At 44.0% G+C, this 17,211-nt stretch overlaps 1 protein-coding gene across 12 annotated transcripts in view; it reads right to left on the bottom strand.

Annotated features, from left to right (window-relative positions):
• The window catches only part of LOC136004198 (zinc finger protein 423-like), a 394,537-nt gene that overhangs the window by 159,766 nt on the left and 217,560 nt on the right, over window positions 1–17,211 (bottom strand). For all 12 annotated transcript variants that reach the window (XR_010608268.1, XM_065660478.1, XM_065660482.1 and 9 more), the window contains one exon: window positions 2,745–5,965. Coding sequence is in view for 11 of the 12 variants with exons in the window: in XM_065660478.1 (XP_065516550.1) it covers window positions 2,745–5,965 (3,221 nt within the window). In the remaining variant the exon portion in view is untranslated. The remainder of the gene's footprint in view (window positions 1–2,744; window positions 5,966–17,211) is intronic.

Genomic DNA, 17,211 nt, shown 5'->3' with positions numbered 1-17,211 from the left:
GTTTAAACCATGACAAGCTAATATTTATTTTCTTCATTTCTTTCATTTTTTCCCCCCTGAAATTCCTTTAGGCTTCCATGCCCCTTTCTTCAATTCAAGAAATGCAACTGCTGGTGGAGTAATTTCTGACACTGAAAGAAATTACAGATTTTGTACGTCATCATCTTTTATATTTGCTTGGATGTCATTCTGCCTATTCTTATTTACTCTGAAATATACACCCACTACTTAAAATCTAATCTCCCTATACTTTCTGACTGTACCTTGTCTTCAATGGCTTTTCTGTTTAAGAAAGAAAAATCAATAAGGTGTTTAAAAAAGAAGTGTAGAAGTGCTCATGAACTGGAGAGAAGCAGCTTTTTTTCTCTGAACATCTGCAGATTACTCTACATGCATTGTGCACTTAAGATTGCTCCAGTAAAATGGTATTTTACCTGTAAGCAGCATGCTAACAAAATTACAAGAGAGATTGTGTTCAATTTATTGAGCTTTACTATGAAGCCAATGAAGTAAAGTAAATGCTATTCCTGAAATAGAGAGGTTTACTACCATTTAAAAGACAGTGTAATTCTTTCTTTGAAAACTCCTGTGCTAGCAGACACAAAGGGCAGTCATTGCCTTGAGAAACCTGAGTGAAACATCAATAGTTTCCATGTTAACTGATATCGGAGTTCACCTCTTGTACCTGTAATGAATTATTCCTAACAACAATATATCTATTCTTGGGATGTATACCATAAATGTCTCTGATATCAGCATATGTGCAGGCCATAGACACCTGTTGAAAATAACATTTGCCATCATCACAAATGCTGATTTTTCATTATCTTCTACAAAGGAACTAAGACCTTCTCTCATGGGATGAAATTCAAGACATTTACCTTATTGAAGAACTTAAAACTCTCCCTTGAGACAACAAGTATGGAAGCTGTCACTGAAAAGAAAGAGTTAAAGCAAGAAATAAGAGCAGAATATGGCAACATATTCTGCTTCTGATAGTCAATAGTAAAGAAAAGGTAACACTTCAGGCTATGAAGTAAGAATTAGTCTTACCTAAGAGAACAGAGGTGCTTTAAAGAATTTAGAAGGAAATAAAGGCCGGAGGAGGAGGAAGGAGAATGACCTAGCCAGAGCCCCAGACAAATTCTCAAGAGGTATCACACCAAAGGAAGGATATTTCCATTCCTCATTCTTCTGCAGAATTAGGTGTGTGTATCTACAGGCTTAGTCATAACATTCAACACACACAGAGGGAACAATATGCAGCTGTTTTACTAAAAAAGCAAAAAACCAAGAAATTAAACTTTCTGGGGGATTCACTCAGAAGCCTGGAATGAGGCGCTGATGCCAGCGGGCACTGGTGCAGGCAGTGCCATGCTCCGAGCTAGCTGCACACAGCCCAGCTCCGCTGGATGCTGCTGCCTCGTGTGCCCCAGTGCTGAGCCAGAGCTAACAAGTCCTGCTGGGGACACACAGCCTGCACCAGCTCTAGTGTAGGCATCTCAGTCTGTGTCCTCAGGCTGTACTTAGGGTCTTCTCTTACTGAGCCCCCAGTGTTCTAGTTGAATGGTATTTTCAGGTTCTTTTAATACAGTGAGATGTGCTTGTGGGTGCTTTAATTATCAGATTGGCATGAACAGGCATCTATGGTTGGAATTATTCATTAGGAGTTGGGTGCCTAATTTCCTTAGATACTTTTAAAAATCTCACCCCATCATATTTAATTAAAAATGTCAGATGATATCAATACTCAGATGTGTTTGCTGTTGGTCTCCCAAGATTTCCAAAATCTACTCATTCTATCTGTTCCTGACAGAGGAAGGACTGACTTGGCCCAATCTTGAACCAAAATGTCAACAAACAATTTTAAAAGACTATAAACTACAAATGATATTAATCTCCTGAATAGGCTTCTGAAACCTTCCTTGGATCTGCATGTTCCCAAGTATCTTGTAAGCTAAGAAATGGGAAAGCAGGCTATCTGCAAATATTGAAGGAGAGCACACTTAGATGTAACCTGCATTAGACAACTATTTCCAGATATGCTAAGAAAACTACTATCTTACCAGAGGACCATGAAGCAGATCCTTTTAAATTCACTTTTAAAATCATCCACACACACATACAAGCACACATGGATGCACACAGACATCCAATAGCCTCTCAATGTTCACTCTGACAGACATCCATAAGGACAACCTCATTAGCACAGAACTTTGAAGGAAAAATTTAGTGAATTCCACCTTACCTCCCAAATTCTCACTAAAACAAAGTTCCTTTATCCTCCTGCTCATGTTTAGCTCACTGGTAGGAAATCAACTCTCAAGTATGACAGGTCAGATTTTCTTCTATTTTGGGTACTCAGTACTTCCTTTTTTCATGGAAATGTCCCAGCTTTTCCAGATCTGCTAGCTCAGTAGCATCAGAATTCATGGACAAACTCAATCCCCACCATTCAAGTGTCTCATCTCTCTGTTGGTAAATTTAGGGCAGTTTTATGGTAAAAAATCTGGTGCACTTCCACTAGGAATCAAGGAGCCTGCAAGGCTGAGCAACATCTGATTTTTCTATGTGCCTTACTCTACTTTTCCTCCTGCTTTGTTGGGTTTTTCAGTAGCACTAGTAATTTTATAAAGTGACAGTTAAAAAACAAACAAAAAAAAGAATTACAACAAATCAGTTCTCAGTCTCATTGAAGGTCTACATTTTATCCCTCAGACATTTTAAAGTTCAGCTGTACTTACTCTGGGAACAGGGGATGTCTGGGCACCTTTCCTTTGGCAACTAGTCTCAGGCATCAGGTCTCGGTGGTCAACCTGAATGTGGCTCTCTAGGTCTTTGGCACTTTCAAATTTGACACTACACTCTGGGCACCTCAGACTGCCACACTGTCTCTCGTTCACCTCCTGTGGAGTCAAGACTGAAGACTGTCCATTGGTGCTCCTGGTCATGCATCCAGCACACAGGCCATAGGGAAGGCCATTCACATCCAACTTTACCAAGTCCTGCTTATTCCATAACTCCTTCAAGCACAATGCACACTTGTAGAGTTTTTGCAAGGCCTGGCCATTGGGAGACGAGGTTGCAGAGTTTCCTGCCAATTTCTGCATATGGAACGTCCCATGAATTTTCAGCTCAAGGGCAGAGGTGACTGTCTGCATGCAGACGACACAGCGAAACCCAGTGAGGGAGTTTCTGAGATCTGGATGCATCTGGCAGTGCTCGATAAATTCCTCCTCACTCTGCAGCGGCATTTTGCAAATCCGACATGCCCCTGTATCCAAACTCTTGCTGTGAGTGACTTTGTGCTCTGTCAGGGTCAGGAGTGATGGGAAGTGTTCCCCACAGATGGGGCACATGTAGTGCTTGGCTGGGCCTCGATGGGTCTGCATATGTTCTCTCAGGCCATTTTCTGAGAAGAAGGTCCTTGAGCAGATATTACACTTGTGGCTACCTTTGATGAATTCTGCTTTCTTCCTAGAACAGTCATCCTCCCCAGGCCTGATGTTATGGTCTCTCAAACGATGGTTCTGCAAGAGGACCTCCATAGTGTAGGCAGCCCCACAAATGTCACAGCCATACATGGGCTCAGAAGCATCTACATCATCCTCACTGGCTTCATAACTGTTAGAAGTATCTGGATTCTTCATTAACATATTCTGGATATCTACCCCTTCTGTCTTATTAGTTGGGGTCATGCCATTAGCTGCACCATTCTCCATGCTAGCATCAAAAACACAATGTTTTTCCCGCAAGTGCTTTTCAAGCAAGATGATTGCATGAAAAGCTTTGCTACAAAAGTTGCAATTGTATTTTTTGCTGTGGGTTGTGATGTGACACTGCAGCTCTACCTCTGTGCTAAAGGTCTCACCACAGAAGATGCATTTGTGAGACTTTGATGGATTCCCCAGGTGACTATGTTTCACATGGATCTGGAGATCCATCTCTTGCCTAAAATCCCAGTTACAAGCTGTGCAACAATACATCTTCTTTTCATTGCTATGCTTGACTGCCAGATGCACTTGGATAGATACTTTGGAATCAAAAACTTCTTGGCAAAGGGTGCAGTGATACAACACAAAAGTATGCATGTCCAACAAATGTTTTTGCAAATCATCCACCGAAGAAAACTGTTTGTCACAGCTCTCACATACATAATGAGTTGAATTTGTCATGTAATGCATGGTGAGATGTTGCAGAAGAGACTCCTGGGAATCAAAGTCTTCTTTACACTGAGGGCAAGACTGTTTCCTCAACAGCAACTCCAAATGCAACTTTAAATGGGTTTGAAAACTTTCAAAATTTGAGAACTTTAGATCACATTGATTACATGGGTATTCGCCATTAGACACTGAATTTATGCTAGCAGAAAGCCGCTGCTTTTTAGGGGAAGAGACTTCAACATCAGAAGAAACTGGACTCTGCTCTGCTTTAGACTTCTTACTGTGTGCCAGAGGAATATTCTTGTGGTTTTCTTTAATATGCTTTGTAAGCTTCAGAATGGAGCCAAAAATGGGGGAGTTTGTGCAATAAGGGCATGAATAAACTTCCATAAAAGACTGCATTGGCTGAATGACAGAGGAATCCAATTTTGAATTTCCTACATTGCAGTGAGTCTGCTGAATATGCTCAGTCAAGGTTGCTTCCATCAGAAAGCCCATGGAGCACCGGTTACAGAAGAAAGCATTGTTGCCATCTTGACGGGTTGTGTTTAAGACACAGTGAGTAATATGGATGTGTTCTTGTAAGCTGTTGATATCCACAAACATCTCCAGGCAGTACTTACAGTGAAAAGCAGAAATGTTTCTAAACTGCATCATGGGATAGGCATGGGTTTTGTGCACTTTTGCAATGTGTTCATTCAAGTTGTACAGTGTAGGCATGGAATCAAGGCAAGTCTGGCATGTGTGGCTTTGCTGAGGTTTGTCTGCATGAATGGTCTTCAGGTGGATCTCCAGAACAGCAAGGCTGTTGAAGTCACGCTTCATGCAGTATGGACAGCTGTAGGCAACTTTAGACCAGTTCTGGCCTTCCCCTCTGTCCACAGACCTCATTTTCTTTTGTCCTCTCAAAGGCTTTAAGGTCAAATCTGGGGTGGAACCTCTTTCCACTGATACACTGGAGTCGGGCGTTGCACTGCTCATGGACGCCACACTCCCCAGGACTGGGTCAGGGCTGATGCTGTGATTGCTGGAGTCAGGTTGTCTGTGGCTGTCCAAGTGGCAATAGACATCCTCCACTGAAGAAAACTGCTCTGGGCACATAGGGCACTTGTGTTTTTTGTTGGCATGGGCTTCATGAATGTGCGAGAGCAGCGAGTGTTCATCTGCAAATACTTCAGGGCAATGAATACACTGCAAATCTGCCTTCTCGGAAAGCTGTGGGTGGAGTATCATTACGTGCTTCTCAAAATCTTCAGTCTGACTGAATGTCTCTTCACAGTAATCACACATAAAAGCATCCTTCTTCCCCTCTTTCTCAGTCTTTGCCATATGTTCCTTGTTCTTTTTATGAGCTTGCATGTGACTCTGCAATGAGCTGGTAGATGAAAACCCACGTTTACACATAGTACACTTGAATGGTTTGCTGGAGCTGTGAGTTTTCAGGTGAATTTTGAGGTGGTCACTGCGAGAGAACGCAGCCTCACATTCATGGCAATGGTACTTTTTATCCCCTGTGTGAAGCTTTATGTGGCGATCCCTACTTCTCTTGTGCTTAAAAAGCCGGCTACAGTAGGTGCATTTGAAAGGTAGTTTGTCACTATGGATCTGCTCGTGCCTTTTAAGGTAGCTCAGGCGAATGAAGGACTTATCACAAAACAGACAGGGATATGGCAGGCCAGTCCCCCCTTCCTCCTCCCCGATGCCAAGATCACACTCATCTCCTATCATCTGAGTGGGTGATGCAACATCTTTGCTGGAGGGAGATGAAGCCACCCAGGAGAGTTGTGGGTCATCATCACCATCTGTAATGGGAAAGCAGAAAGAAGATTTAAAACAATTCCCAGTGCATCTGTGAAATAAGGACAAAGCTCTCAATGACACTATGGGTTTCTGCTACTATAGCATTAAAAAAAAATCAACTAAAAACCAAAGAGATCTTGAATTGCAAAGGAGGTTTGAGAAAGAGAAATAAAAATATAGTTGTACGCATAATTCACAAATATGCCGACATATAGTATTAATAAAAATAATTCTTATTTAGCAGGTTTAACACCTGCTCACTGTACTGTAAAGCAATAAAAAATGTATAAAGAAAAACACAATATGCAATGAAGCAATACAAACATTTTGAAAAGCTACAGTGTTTAAGTGATCACCTGTGATTTTGTGGGCCTTTCTAAATGCTACAGCAAGATGATTTTAAGTTATGTCTCCATTAAACAAAATCCTCCAGTTCTGTCTCAAAAATTATAACAATGAAAGGCTGCTTAAAAGCAGAGTCAAACATCTAGGTGAAATAAAAGCATCAGATTTGATAAAGCTCAAGAAAATCAGAGAAGAGATCTGCACCATTACCATACTTGCTCGAATCAAAAGTAATGTTGCCTGCTTGGTACAAAACCATACAAATTAAAAAAGCCCGGAATATCACTACTGGAGATCTCAAGACATCACAAAAAAATGAACTTCAGGATAAACCAACAATAGCCCAGTCTCTGTTTTAATAACTATTTCCTTTGCTCAATATGAGACTTTGGAAAATATTTTATAATTTACTATTACCATAAAGAAACACAGCATCAACTCCAGCAGCAAAATAGTCATTTTAGGAAAAATACATAAAATGTTGGCAGCTTTCATAAACAAAATTGTTAACAAGAAACAGAAGAGAACAAGTTCAACTATCCTAATTCCAATAAACACGGAGATGTTGAGAGAAGCAAAAATGCCACTAGTCTGATATAAAACTGACCTACGGAACAAAGCAAAACCAAAATCCATGTAAATGAGGGAAGGCACTGACCACATACACATTTGGAGATTCAAAAAAGGAACCAGTTCTCCAGATACATTCTCCTTATAAAACATTTAATGTTTCTACTTCATCTCTTAATAAAACAAACCAATAAAAAAATCCCCAACTGTGCGTGTAGGCTGGCACACATGCACTCCTCGTGCCTGCAGTTACCAGGCAGGGAAGAGCACATGTATGGTGGAGAAGCTCTCAAAGAAAGGCTTGGCTAAAGGGGATATCACCGCCATAAGAGGTTGGCTCCTGAGGTACTGTTTGCTGTGGCAAAGACCTTCTTTTTCATCCCAGGAAAAGAGAGAGCAAAGTTACCTTGGAAAAACTAAACCAAATAATCACACACCAAACAACTTTTCCTGCACAACAGGGCTGCCTGTTTTCTGGATGTGCGGGTTGGGTACCAGCTCCCCTTGCCCTGTGCTCCCAGGGAGCTCTGCTCCCCTGTTTAATTGAACCTCCTGCCCCAGAACAATGCTGCACACTGAGAACATGCTTTCTCCCACTCCTGAAATGCACCCTGGCTCTCAGCAAATACCCGCACTTCTAAGATGCTCAAGGCCTTTGTGCTCAACTAACTCCTCCGAGCCTAGAACCCAAACCTAAAACACAAGGTGACCAGCCTCTGTTTTTTACATGAACTTTTCTCAGGCTTCATTCCCCCAACCATGCACTGGTCTGTCTCTGCGGCTGCAACAAAGACTCATGTTCCCAATTTAAGCCACCTCCACTGCCCACCCAGCTGCCGGTGCAGCTTCACTCTATACCTTTGGGGAGCTCCTGGCCCCTGTCTCTGCTGCCAGCCACATCCGGGGCTCCATCCCCACGGACCCACGGCCATGGCCAAGTGAGGGGAGGAGGCAGCTGGCTGCCAGTGCTGGATTAGGGACCGCGGGGAGGTGTCAGTAAACTCAGGGATGGCTAATTTCCTCCTCTCACCAGCTGGGCTCCTCCAGGGGAAAGGAGACAAAGGGGAGCAAGAGGGGTATGCTGGGCCTGAACTAGGGCAGCGCATGTTGAGTTTGTAACCATTACTGCTGTCCACCTGGCGGGGGGGAGAAGAAAAACAACAGGGAAAAAAAGCACACCACCGTTGTGCTACTTATGGTTCAGCCTTACTGGCTGCAATTAAAATAATTTAAAATGCTCACTTTTCAGAAAGTATTACAAAAATACACACATTTTAAATACCTCCCTGTTTGCAGCCAGACTACTCGCACCTCATGCTGGGAAGTGGTAGGCAAAGGAAGGGCTGTATCATGCCAGAGAGAAACCTGAGCATTTCAAACGGTTCCAGCAAATAAAGCTGCATTGTTCAGCCTTGAAACTGGAGATGCAATGAGCCAAACCCAGTGTTAACACAGGCTGGGCCCACTTCATTACATCCATATATGCTTATTCCAATCATTACAATGGCCCACCATGCAAATTGAACAACTCTGCTAGCAGGCCTCTTTTGCTGCCAAAACAAACTAATCTACCTCAAAATCATTGAATCATAGAGTAGCTAGTGTTGGAAAGGACCTTAAGATCATACAGTTCCAATCATCCTGCCATGGGCAGGGACACCTCGCACTAAACCATGTAACCCAAGGCTCTGTCCAACCCAGCCTTGAACACCACCAGGGATGGAGCATTCACAACTTCCTTGGGCAACCCATTCCAGTGCCTCACCACCCTTACAGTAAAGAACTTCCTCCTTATATCCAGTCTAAACTTCCCCTATTGAGGTTTGAATCCATTAACCCTTGTCCTATCACTAGAGTCCCTAATGAAGAGTCCCTTCCCAGCATCCTTATAGGCCCCTTCAAATACTGGAAGGCTGCTATGAGGTCTCCAAACAGCCTTCTCTTCTGCAGGCTGAACAGCCCCAACTTTCTCAGCCTATCTTCATATGGGAGGTGCTCCAGCCCCTGATCATCCTCGTGGCCCTCCTCTGGACTTGTTCCAACAGTTCCATGTCCTTTTTATGTTGAGGACACCAGAACTGCACACAGTACTCCAGGTGAGGTCTCACAAGAGCAGAGTAGAGGGGCAGGATCACCTCCTTCGACCTGCTGGTCACACTCCTGTTTAGTGTGAGGTGTCCCTGCCCATGGCAGGGGGGTTGGAACTAGATGATCTTGAGGTCCTTTACAACCCTAACTAATCTATGATTTAATTCTATGATATTAGGTATAGCTGCATTTTTTTCAAGTCAAAGATAACAATGAAAGCACTGCCTGTGTTGCCACTTACATTAGCACCTCCTAGATTTTTATCCAGTTTTAGGTTTCCTTTGAACATTTTAAATTTAAATATATGTTTATATATATATATTTTTTTTTAAATGGCATCATGCCTTAAAATAAAATCCTATGAAGACTGTTTCGTGAAGAAGCTAATGTTGCTGAAGTCTGAAGCTGCGTATGGAGTTCTTCAGAACTTCCCAGGGCATCTCCTTAGTGCCTCAGCTAATGGTTGGTTGACCAGTTCTGGGGGACAGTTGCATGATATTTTTGTAGGGGTAATTATAAATAAGTTGTAGAAAACTTTTTTCCACTGTTTAGTGTTTGAGTGTGCATGAACGCTGGGTTTCAGTCACCATTTGGAGATAGGTGTGGTGTCAGAATAAAAAGGCTTTCATTGCCCCAAGAGCTGGTGGTTCACAGTCTACTATTGCCTTCTGTGACACAATGGACAAAACCATTCAGGGAAACTAATATCTGAAGAGATAATTGAGTTTGGATTATTAATAATATTTTTTATTATTTACTATGTTATAACTGTGTGGGAAATGTGCAGAAAAATGGGACTAAACACTTCAACAAAAAATTTAAGTAAAAAGATGTCACAGTGTACTGAAAATATTGAAACTTAACACATTTGCTATGTAAACTTTATGTGCACTATTTCACACCAGCACTGCAGTGTAAATGAGCAGTGTATGCCATGTGAGGTTCTAACTGTAATACATTGTAATGATCTGTCCTTGGCTATAATACATAGTGCAGCAATGCAAAATTTGATGTAACCAGTACTGCAGATTTCTCAGTCCTCAATCTCTCTATTGTATAGTTAAGCATCTCTGATAATAATAATAACTGAAATTGATAGCTGTCCTGGGTTTACCAGGAGCTGTTTTGCTCCTTCTTAGTAACTGGTGCAGGCTCTGTGTTTTGACTTCCAGCCTGGGCAGAGAGCTGATAACACCGATTGTTTTTAGTTGTTGTTAAGTGATGTTTATTCTGGCCAAGGACTTTGTGAGTCTCATGCTCTGCTGGGGACGAAGGGAGGCTGGGAGGAAGCAGGGACAGGGCACCTGACCCAGACTGGCCAAAGAGGTATTCCATACCACAGCACGTCATGTCCAGGGAGGTAACTGGGAGTTACCCGGAAGGGCACACTCTCTCTTCGGGGAGGGTATTACTCGTTCGGCGGTGGTATCGTATTAGAATCATAGAATCATAGAATAGTTAGGGTTGGAAAGGACCTCAAGATCATCTAGTTCCTACCCCCCTGCCATGGGCAGGGACACCTCACAATAAACCATCCCACACAAGGCTTCATCCAACCTGGCCTTGAACACCGCCAGGGATGGAGCACTCACAGCCTCCCTGGGCAACCCATTCCAGTTTCTCACCACCCTAACAAGAAAGAATTTCCTCCTTATATCCAATCTAAACTTCCCCTGTTTAAGTTTTAACCCGTTACCCCTTGTCCTGTCACTACAGTCCCTGATGAAGAGTCCCCCCCCAGCATCCCTATAGGCCCCCTTCAGATAATGGAAGGCTGCTATTAGGTCCCCACGCAGCCTTCTCTTCTCCAGGCTGAACAGCCCCAACTTTCTCAGCCTCTCTTCATATGGGAGGTGCTCCAGTCCCCTGATCATCCTCATGGCCCTCCTCTGCACTCGTTCCAACATTTCCATGTCCTTTTTATGTTGGGGACACCAGAACTGCACACAGTACTCCAGGTGAGGTCTCACAAGAGCAGAGTAGAGGGGCAGGATCACCTCCTTCGACCTGTTGGTCATGCACCTTTTGATGCAGCCCAGGATAAGGTTTGCTTTCTGGGCTGCGAGCGCACACTGCCGGCTCATGTTCATTTTCTCATCGACCAGCACCCCCAAGTCCTTCTCTACAGGGGCACGAAGGGTTGAGATAACGACAGATCTGACTGGATTAATAGTCACTCATCACAATGCTGATTTATTGGCTCTCAAAGCTGTTCCTCTTGATCTCACAGGTTCAGAACTCTGTAGATTACATACAGCCGGTATTTGCTGTATTGGCGTTTTTCAAGTGTGGGGCTTGGGCTAAGGTTTTTGTCTCATTGTACTTTATTATAATGACTTGTAATGTCAGCCCCGCGGGGTCCCGGCCCACAGGGCAATCCGGTGTCATGCCGCTGCCTCACTGCAGTGCTGTCGCAGAGCTAGAGGTACTCAGGCCCCGGGGGACGGGGCCCTGCAGCCCCACGTTGGGTGCCAAAAAGAACTGTCGTGGTTTAAACCAATCCACATAGCTCGTCAACTCACCCCCCCCCCCCCGACCCTCCCCGCTCCCAGAGGGATGGGGAGGAGAATTGAGAAAATGTAACTCCCACGGGTTGAGATAAGAACAGCCCAATAACTAAGGTATAACACAAATCACTACTGCTACCACCAATGATAATATTGATAAGAGAAAAGAACAAGAGAATACGAGACCACTGCCGAATGAGTTCGACCCCTACGAAGAGAGAGTGTGCCCTTCCGGGTAACTCCCTGTTATCTCCCTGGGCATGACATGCTGTGGTATGGAATACCTCTTTGGCCAGTCTGGGTCAGGTGTCCTGTCTCTGCTTCCTCCCGGCCTCCCTTCGTCCCCAGCAGAGCATGAGACTCACAAAGTCCTTGGCCAGAATAAACATCACTTAACAACAACTAAAAACAATCGGTGTTATCAGCTCTCTGCCCAGGCTGGAAGTCAAAACACAGAGCCTGCACCAGTTACTAAGAAGGAGCAAAACAGCTCCTGGTAAACCCAGGACAGTAGCATTTTTATCAGGCCTTCCATTTGAGGATGGAAGTTTCAGGGGTTTCACAGCTACACAGAAGTAAGCCTTACAATCTACCCTTGAGGATCAGATGGGTTTTTTTTCTATTATGGAGATGAGGAGATGAAACACAGTTCAGAAGTGTGTCTTATGATGCCAAGCTTGTTTTTCAAAAGTAACTTACTATTTGGGTGCTAGAATTCCATCAACTCTCAATAGCTGTTGTTGTTTAAGCCGAGCCGGTAACTCAGAACCACGCAGCTGCTCGCTCACTCCCCCCCTTTTTCCCCCTCCCCACTCCTGGAGGGATGGTGAGGAGAATCGAAAGAATGTAAATCCCACGGGTTGAGATAAGAACAGTCCAGTAACTAATGTATAATACAAATCACTACTGCTACCACCAATAATAATGATGATAAGGGAAATAACAAGGGGACAGAATATAAAACTAAAAGGGAAAAGGAAAAGAAAACAATAAACACAAGTGACGCACAATACAATTGCTCACCACCCACCGACCGTTACCTAGCCTGACCCAAGCAGCAATCTGGGTCTTCTGGGTAACAACTCCAGTTTCTATGTGGAGAAGTGGCTAACAGAGAAAGGTCACGTTCCCATCAATGAGCTGAAATAGAACATTTGTTTAGAGAATGGTGCAGACTTACTAGCACCAGATAATGAGGAACTGAGGGACATCTGGAGGGAAGTGCCATGCTCTGGCCAATTACAGACAAGGACACTAACTAATAAACAAGATAAGCACATAAAAATAGAGGATGTAAAAGTACACAGTTTAACTGCAAAAATAATGAGCTTACGCAATGCCTTATTTGTGCCAGAACCAATCAAGTGCCTAGTATTTGCATATTCATGTATTACTGTTGCTATATTAACCGGAGGTAGAAGCCCAATAAACGAATTGTGCTTATTGATCACAATGGTCGTGGTGATTCCTCCCTGCTGCAGCAAATTGGCGCCCAAACAGGGATCCTCTTCCTGTTGCTTGACTGAGCAAAGAAGACAGCTGGAATAGGAGGGGAGTGGACTGATTGGAACAGGGACCCAGGTACCTTTAAAGGCTGGGAAGACAGCAGGGATCGGGAAAGCTCCGAAGAAAGCAGCCTTCGGAAGGCAAAGAACACTTCGCTGCTGGCAGCGCCAGTTCCAAGAGCCTGAGCAAGATTTTACTTGGCTCGCCGCCCGCATTTCGTCTGCCTCCTGGTGAGCTGAGCTGGTGCCAACGTCTTATGAGTTGAGAAAAAATTGAATAATAATTGAGTAATAATGGATAGAGAGGCAGCATATGATTTATTTAAGCGCTTCTTAGAGAAGCGGGGAGTGGATAAGGAAGTGGACTTAACGAAGGGATTAAAGGCTCTGTTAGAATACGTGAGAGAGTTCGGTTGTTTCCGAGATCCTAACGATGTATTTGATCTACCCGAATGGAGGAAGTTTGGGGATGAGCTTTGGAATAGAGTGATTGATGATAACAAGCAAGCGGAAAAAAAAAAAAAAAGTGCTGAAGACTGGAGGACAGTTATTAATTGCCTACATAAGTATGCAGTACTTCAACTCTTCCGACATATCCTCTCTGCGAGAGGGATAGCGTATGATGAAGCTATGCTAAAAAGATTGTTGCTCTGGATTAAGGAGAAGGACGTAATCCAGGGGGTTGGAGAAGCCTTTGAGCTTGGGACTTGGGAAAAAATCGCTAAGGAAGAAGTCTCTGTTTTATGGATGTTTTCAGTCCTTAAGGTGAAGGGAGCAACCTTTAAAGAGACAGACTTAAATTTAATGTTGAAATGGTCGAAGACGCATTGTCCAGAGACTGATGAGTCTACCGTATCTGAGGTCTCTTTGTGGAGTGGTGCACGAGTTAAGTTGTGAGACACAGCCACAAAAGGCAGTGACACTGTGAAACATTTGTTAGTCATTTGGAGAACTATTTTAGAGACGTTAAAGTCAAAAAGTGAGATCGTGGAACCCAGTGTACCCCCCACCCCTGGCCACCCCTGAGCCTCTGCCAGTTGCCGCCGCGGCTGCAAAGACTAAGGACAGAGATGAAGACAGTCTTTTTGACCCGGACGCTATTGACCCCAAGAAGGAGCCTGTGCGTGCTCATCAGGCTGCTGTTGCTGCTCCTGAGGTTCTGACGCCCGTTAATTCTGATGCTGACCTGGATGGTCCTTTTGACATGGAGCCGGAAAAGAAGCCTGATTTATATCCCCCAGATCCTCATGATAAATGGGCAGCTGTAAAGGGAGAAGCGAGATGGGTGTGGGATGCAGATGTATTGTGTGCTTTCCCTGTGATGTATGTGCTGGATCAAGACCCGCGGTGGGAAGGTCTCTCGTATGCCCTTATCAGGGGTATCAGGCGGACTATGGCGGACTGTGGACTTGGGGCCCCATATACAACTCATTTGATACAGTCTCTCTGTGATACTCATGTACTAGAAGTTGGCAAATATGTCTATGATTCTACTGACGCTTGGAAACCTTTATAGATATTGCTGGCCACTTCTTCTGATGTAGGCTGGCCACCTGTGTCAGAATGAATGTGCATTTTGGTCAGTATAAAAGCCCAAGCCTCATGCAGTGTGGGGGAGGCAGAGCCTCTGCGGGGATGCTCGCTAAGGTTGAGCCTGCCACCTCGCACTACAATGATGCTTCTTGGAGCTGGTTTCCTGATAGTCTTCACAGTGTCCTTGTGCCACGTTCTGTACATGGGACTTATGATTGTCTGGATTTTGTGTTTCAAATATTGTTCCAAAAGATGTGTGAAGTGTGCTTGTGGGATCCCATATGCATACGTATGTGTGTGTGTGTGATGAGGGCAGATGGTGTTCTATGTATTTTTTTTGTTATCATGTTCATGTAAAAGCTTTTAACAGGTAGCGGTTTAACATTTCAGGCAAGAAAGGGTTAATGCAAAAGTGCAGTTGCTGACAGGTATTTATGGTTGCTGCTGAAGCAGGCAGGCAGCTGTAGCTGCTGCCAAGCAGGCCGCTGTTTGTAGCTGTGCAAAGCAGGGTGAACAACATTAGAAAAAAGAAAAAAAAAAAAAAAAAGGTAAAGTTGCAGAGCACGGGTAGACAAATGCGAATCCAGGTGATAGATTGGAAATCTATTCATAGAGAGGCTCTATCAAACAATGATTTTGATTGTTCGCAGGTGTTGCAGGAAAAGATTCTCGCCTTTCCTGTTAAGTACCAGTTTAACCCTCAAGGTCAGGAAGTAAATGCTGAAATGTCTCCACTAAATTGGAAATTGCTATCTCAGTTAAGGCAAACGGTTTCTTCTACAGGCGTTCAGTCTGAACCCACTAGGCAAATGTTGTCATATATTTGGGGAACAGATTTGCTGTTAATCGAGGATATTAAAAGTATTGTGAAATTAATCCTCACCCCTTTGCAGTTGTTGTTATGGAACATGTATTGGCAGGAAGCTTGTCAAGAGGCGGTTGCAGTTCAGCGAGGCCAGGGAGATCCCCTGATTGGGGTGCAATTACAACACCTGATGGGAATTGGGCAGTTCTCCACTAAGGAGGCTCAAGTCCAGCTAGGTCCAGAATTGTTAAAAGAATCTGTGAGACAAGCCTTGCGAGCTCTATCACAGATTAAAGATACTAGTGCAGCTCCTGCCTACATGAAAGTGACACAGAAAAAGGACGAGCCCTTCAGTACCTTTGTGGATAGGGTAGCTGATGCTATAAGGAAGTCAGGTACTCCAGAATACATGCATGGTATTTTACTGCGTCAGTGTGCAATACAGAACTGTAATGATGCTGTAAGGCAGATACTTGTTCAGTTACCTGCAAATGCCACTGTAGAAGAGATGTTAGAACGAATGGCACGGGTACCTATGGGGCATCAGGCAATGTTGGTTGAGGCGGTAAAAGCAGTGGGAGAGGCAATTCACAAAAAAAAAAAGAAAAAAAAAGAGAAAGTCAGTCGCAAGTATTAGCGGCCTTGGCACCTTTGCAAGCCACCGGTATGGTCAAGGATCCTCGATGTTTTAGATGTGGTCAAAATGGGCACATGAGAAAAGATTGCCACAACTCAGTTTGCTGCCCTAATTGTCAAATGGATAACCATTGTGCTGCTACCTGTCGACGTAAACAGAACCAGTCGGGAAACAGGCAGCGGAGCGCCAAGACCTGTCGTGCAATGATCCCAAGCATGGGTCCCACAGCCCCTGCGCCTCAATGTGTGTACGCAGCAAGTCAAACTCCATTGCCTTGCAACCAGCCACCGCCGGCAACCTCGGAATGGACTTGGCAACCGCAGCAGATACTACCTTATGTGATAAGACCGTGTCATTGCTCTCTACCGGAATGTATGGTCCTTTGACTTTAAATAATAAGCCTATAGGAGCCTTGCTACTGGGGAGATCATCATCTGCATTGAAAGGACTATTCATTGTTCCAGGTGTCATCGATGCTGATTATATGGGTGAAATTACGTTAAATTATTTATGCATCTTTGGTGATGAACAAACTCCAGCGGTTGTTAAGCACTTTGTACAAACAGAAGCACAAAAGATAAAGCTTTCTTTTAAGGCGTACTATCGAGATCCTAATACAGGTTTGTGGCAGGGACTGGCAGAAGTAGTATATCTGGGCCGTGGTTATGCCTGTGTTTCTGCTCCCGCAGGACCCTTGTGGGTACCATCCAAGTGGCTAAGACCGGCTGCTGCAGAAGCTCCAGTGACGGTGTCTCCGAGCTAGTGTATGGACCCTGACTCTCAGGCCCGGGAGGATCGTCGCTTGCGCCGAGCGCTACAGCCACTAATAGAAGAACTTAACTCCTTAATCAACACAGAGCTTTCGTTGAGCACGGTTGCCCTCCTAGATCAGGTCCATGGCCACAGACATATAGTGGTACAACTGAGATTGGAGATACAACAAGTACTTCGATAACTCTGTAGTTTTTGTCATCAGTGTGACCCTACAGTAGAATTGTATTGTGGTGGTTGTCAGTCTATAAGGTATCTTTGCCAGGGCTGGCTAAAACAAAAGACCTTTTGTGTAGCTTGTCGGAACAAATTTTATCGCAAAAGTGACCCGCTTATAGCGCTTCAGAAATATTTAGCTGATTTTAGAAGTACAGATTTTGAATTACTAGAATTATTTTAAAATCGAGGTTCGCTTCATAGAGCTGCATATATGTTTGCTTTACAAGCTGCTTCGCCATTATAGGACTCATAATTATAGGGGGCTTGT

The sequence above is a fragment of the Lathamus discolor genome, chromosome W (assembly GCF_037157495.1).
Source record: "Lathamus discolor isolate bLatDis1 chromosome W, bLatDis1.hap1, whole genome shotgun sequence".
Taxonomy (NCBI): domain Eukaryota; kingdom Metazoa; phylum Chordata; class Aves; order Psittaciformes; family Psittacidae; genus Lathamus; species Lathamus discolor.
Note: the sequence above shows the minus strand (reverse complement) of the source record. Positions and strands in the feature narration are given on the sequence as shown.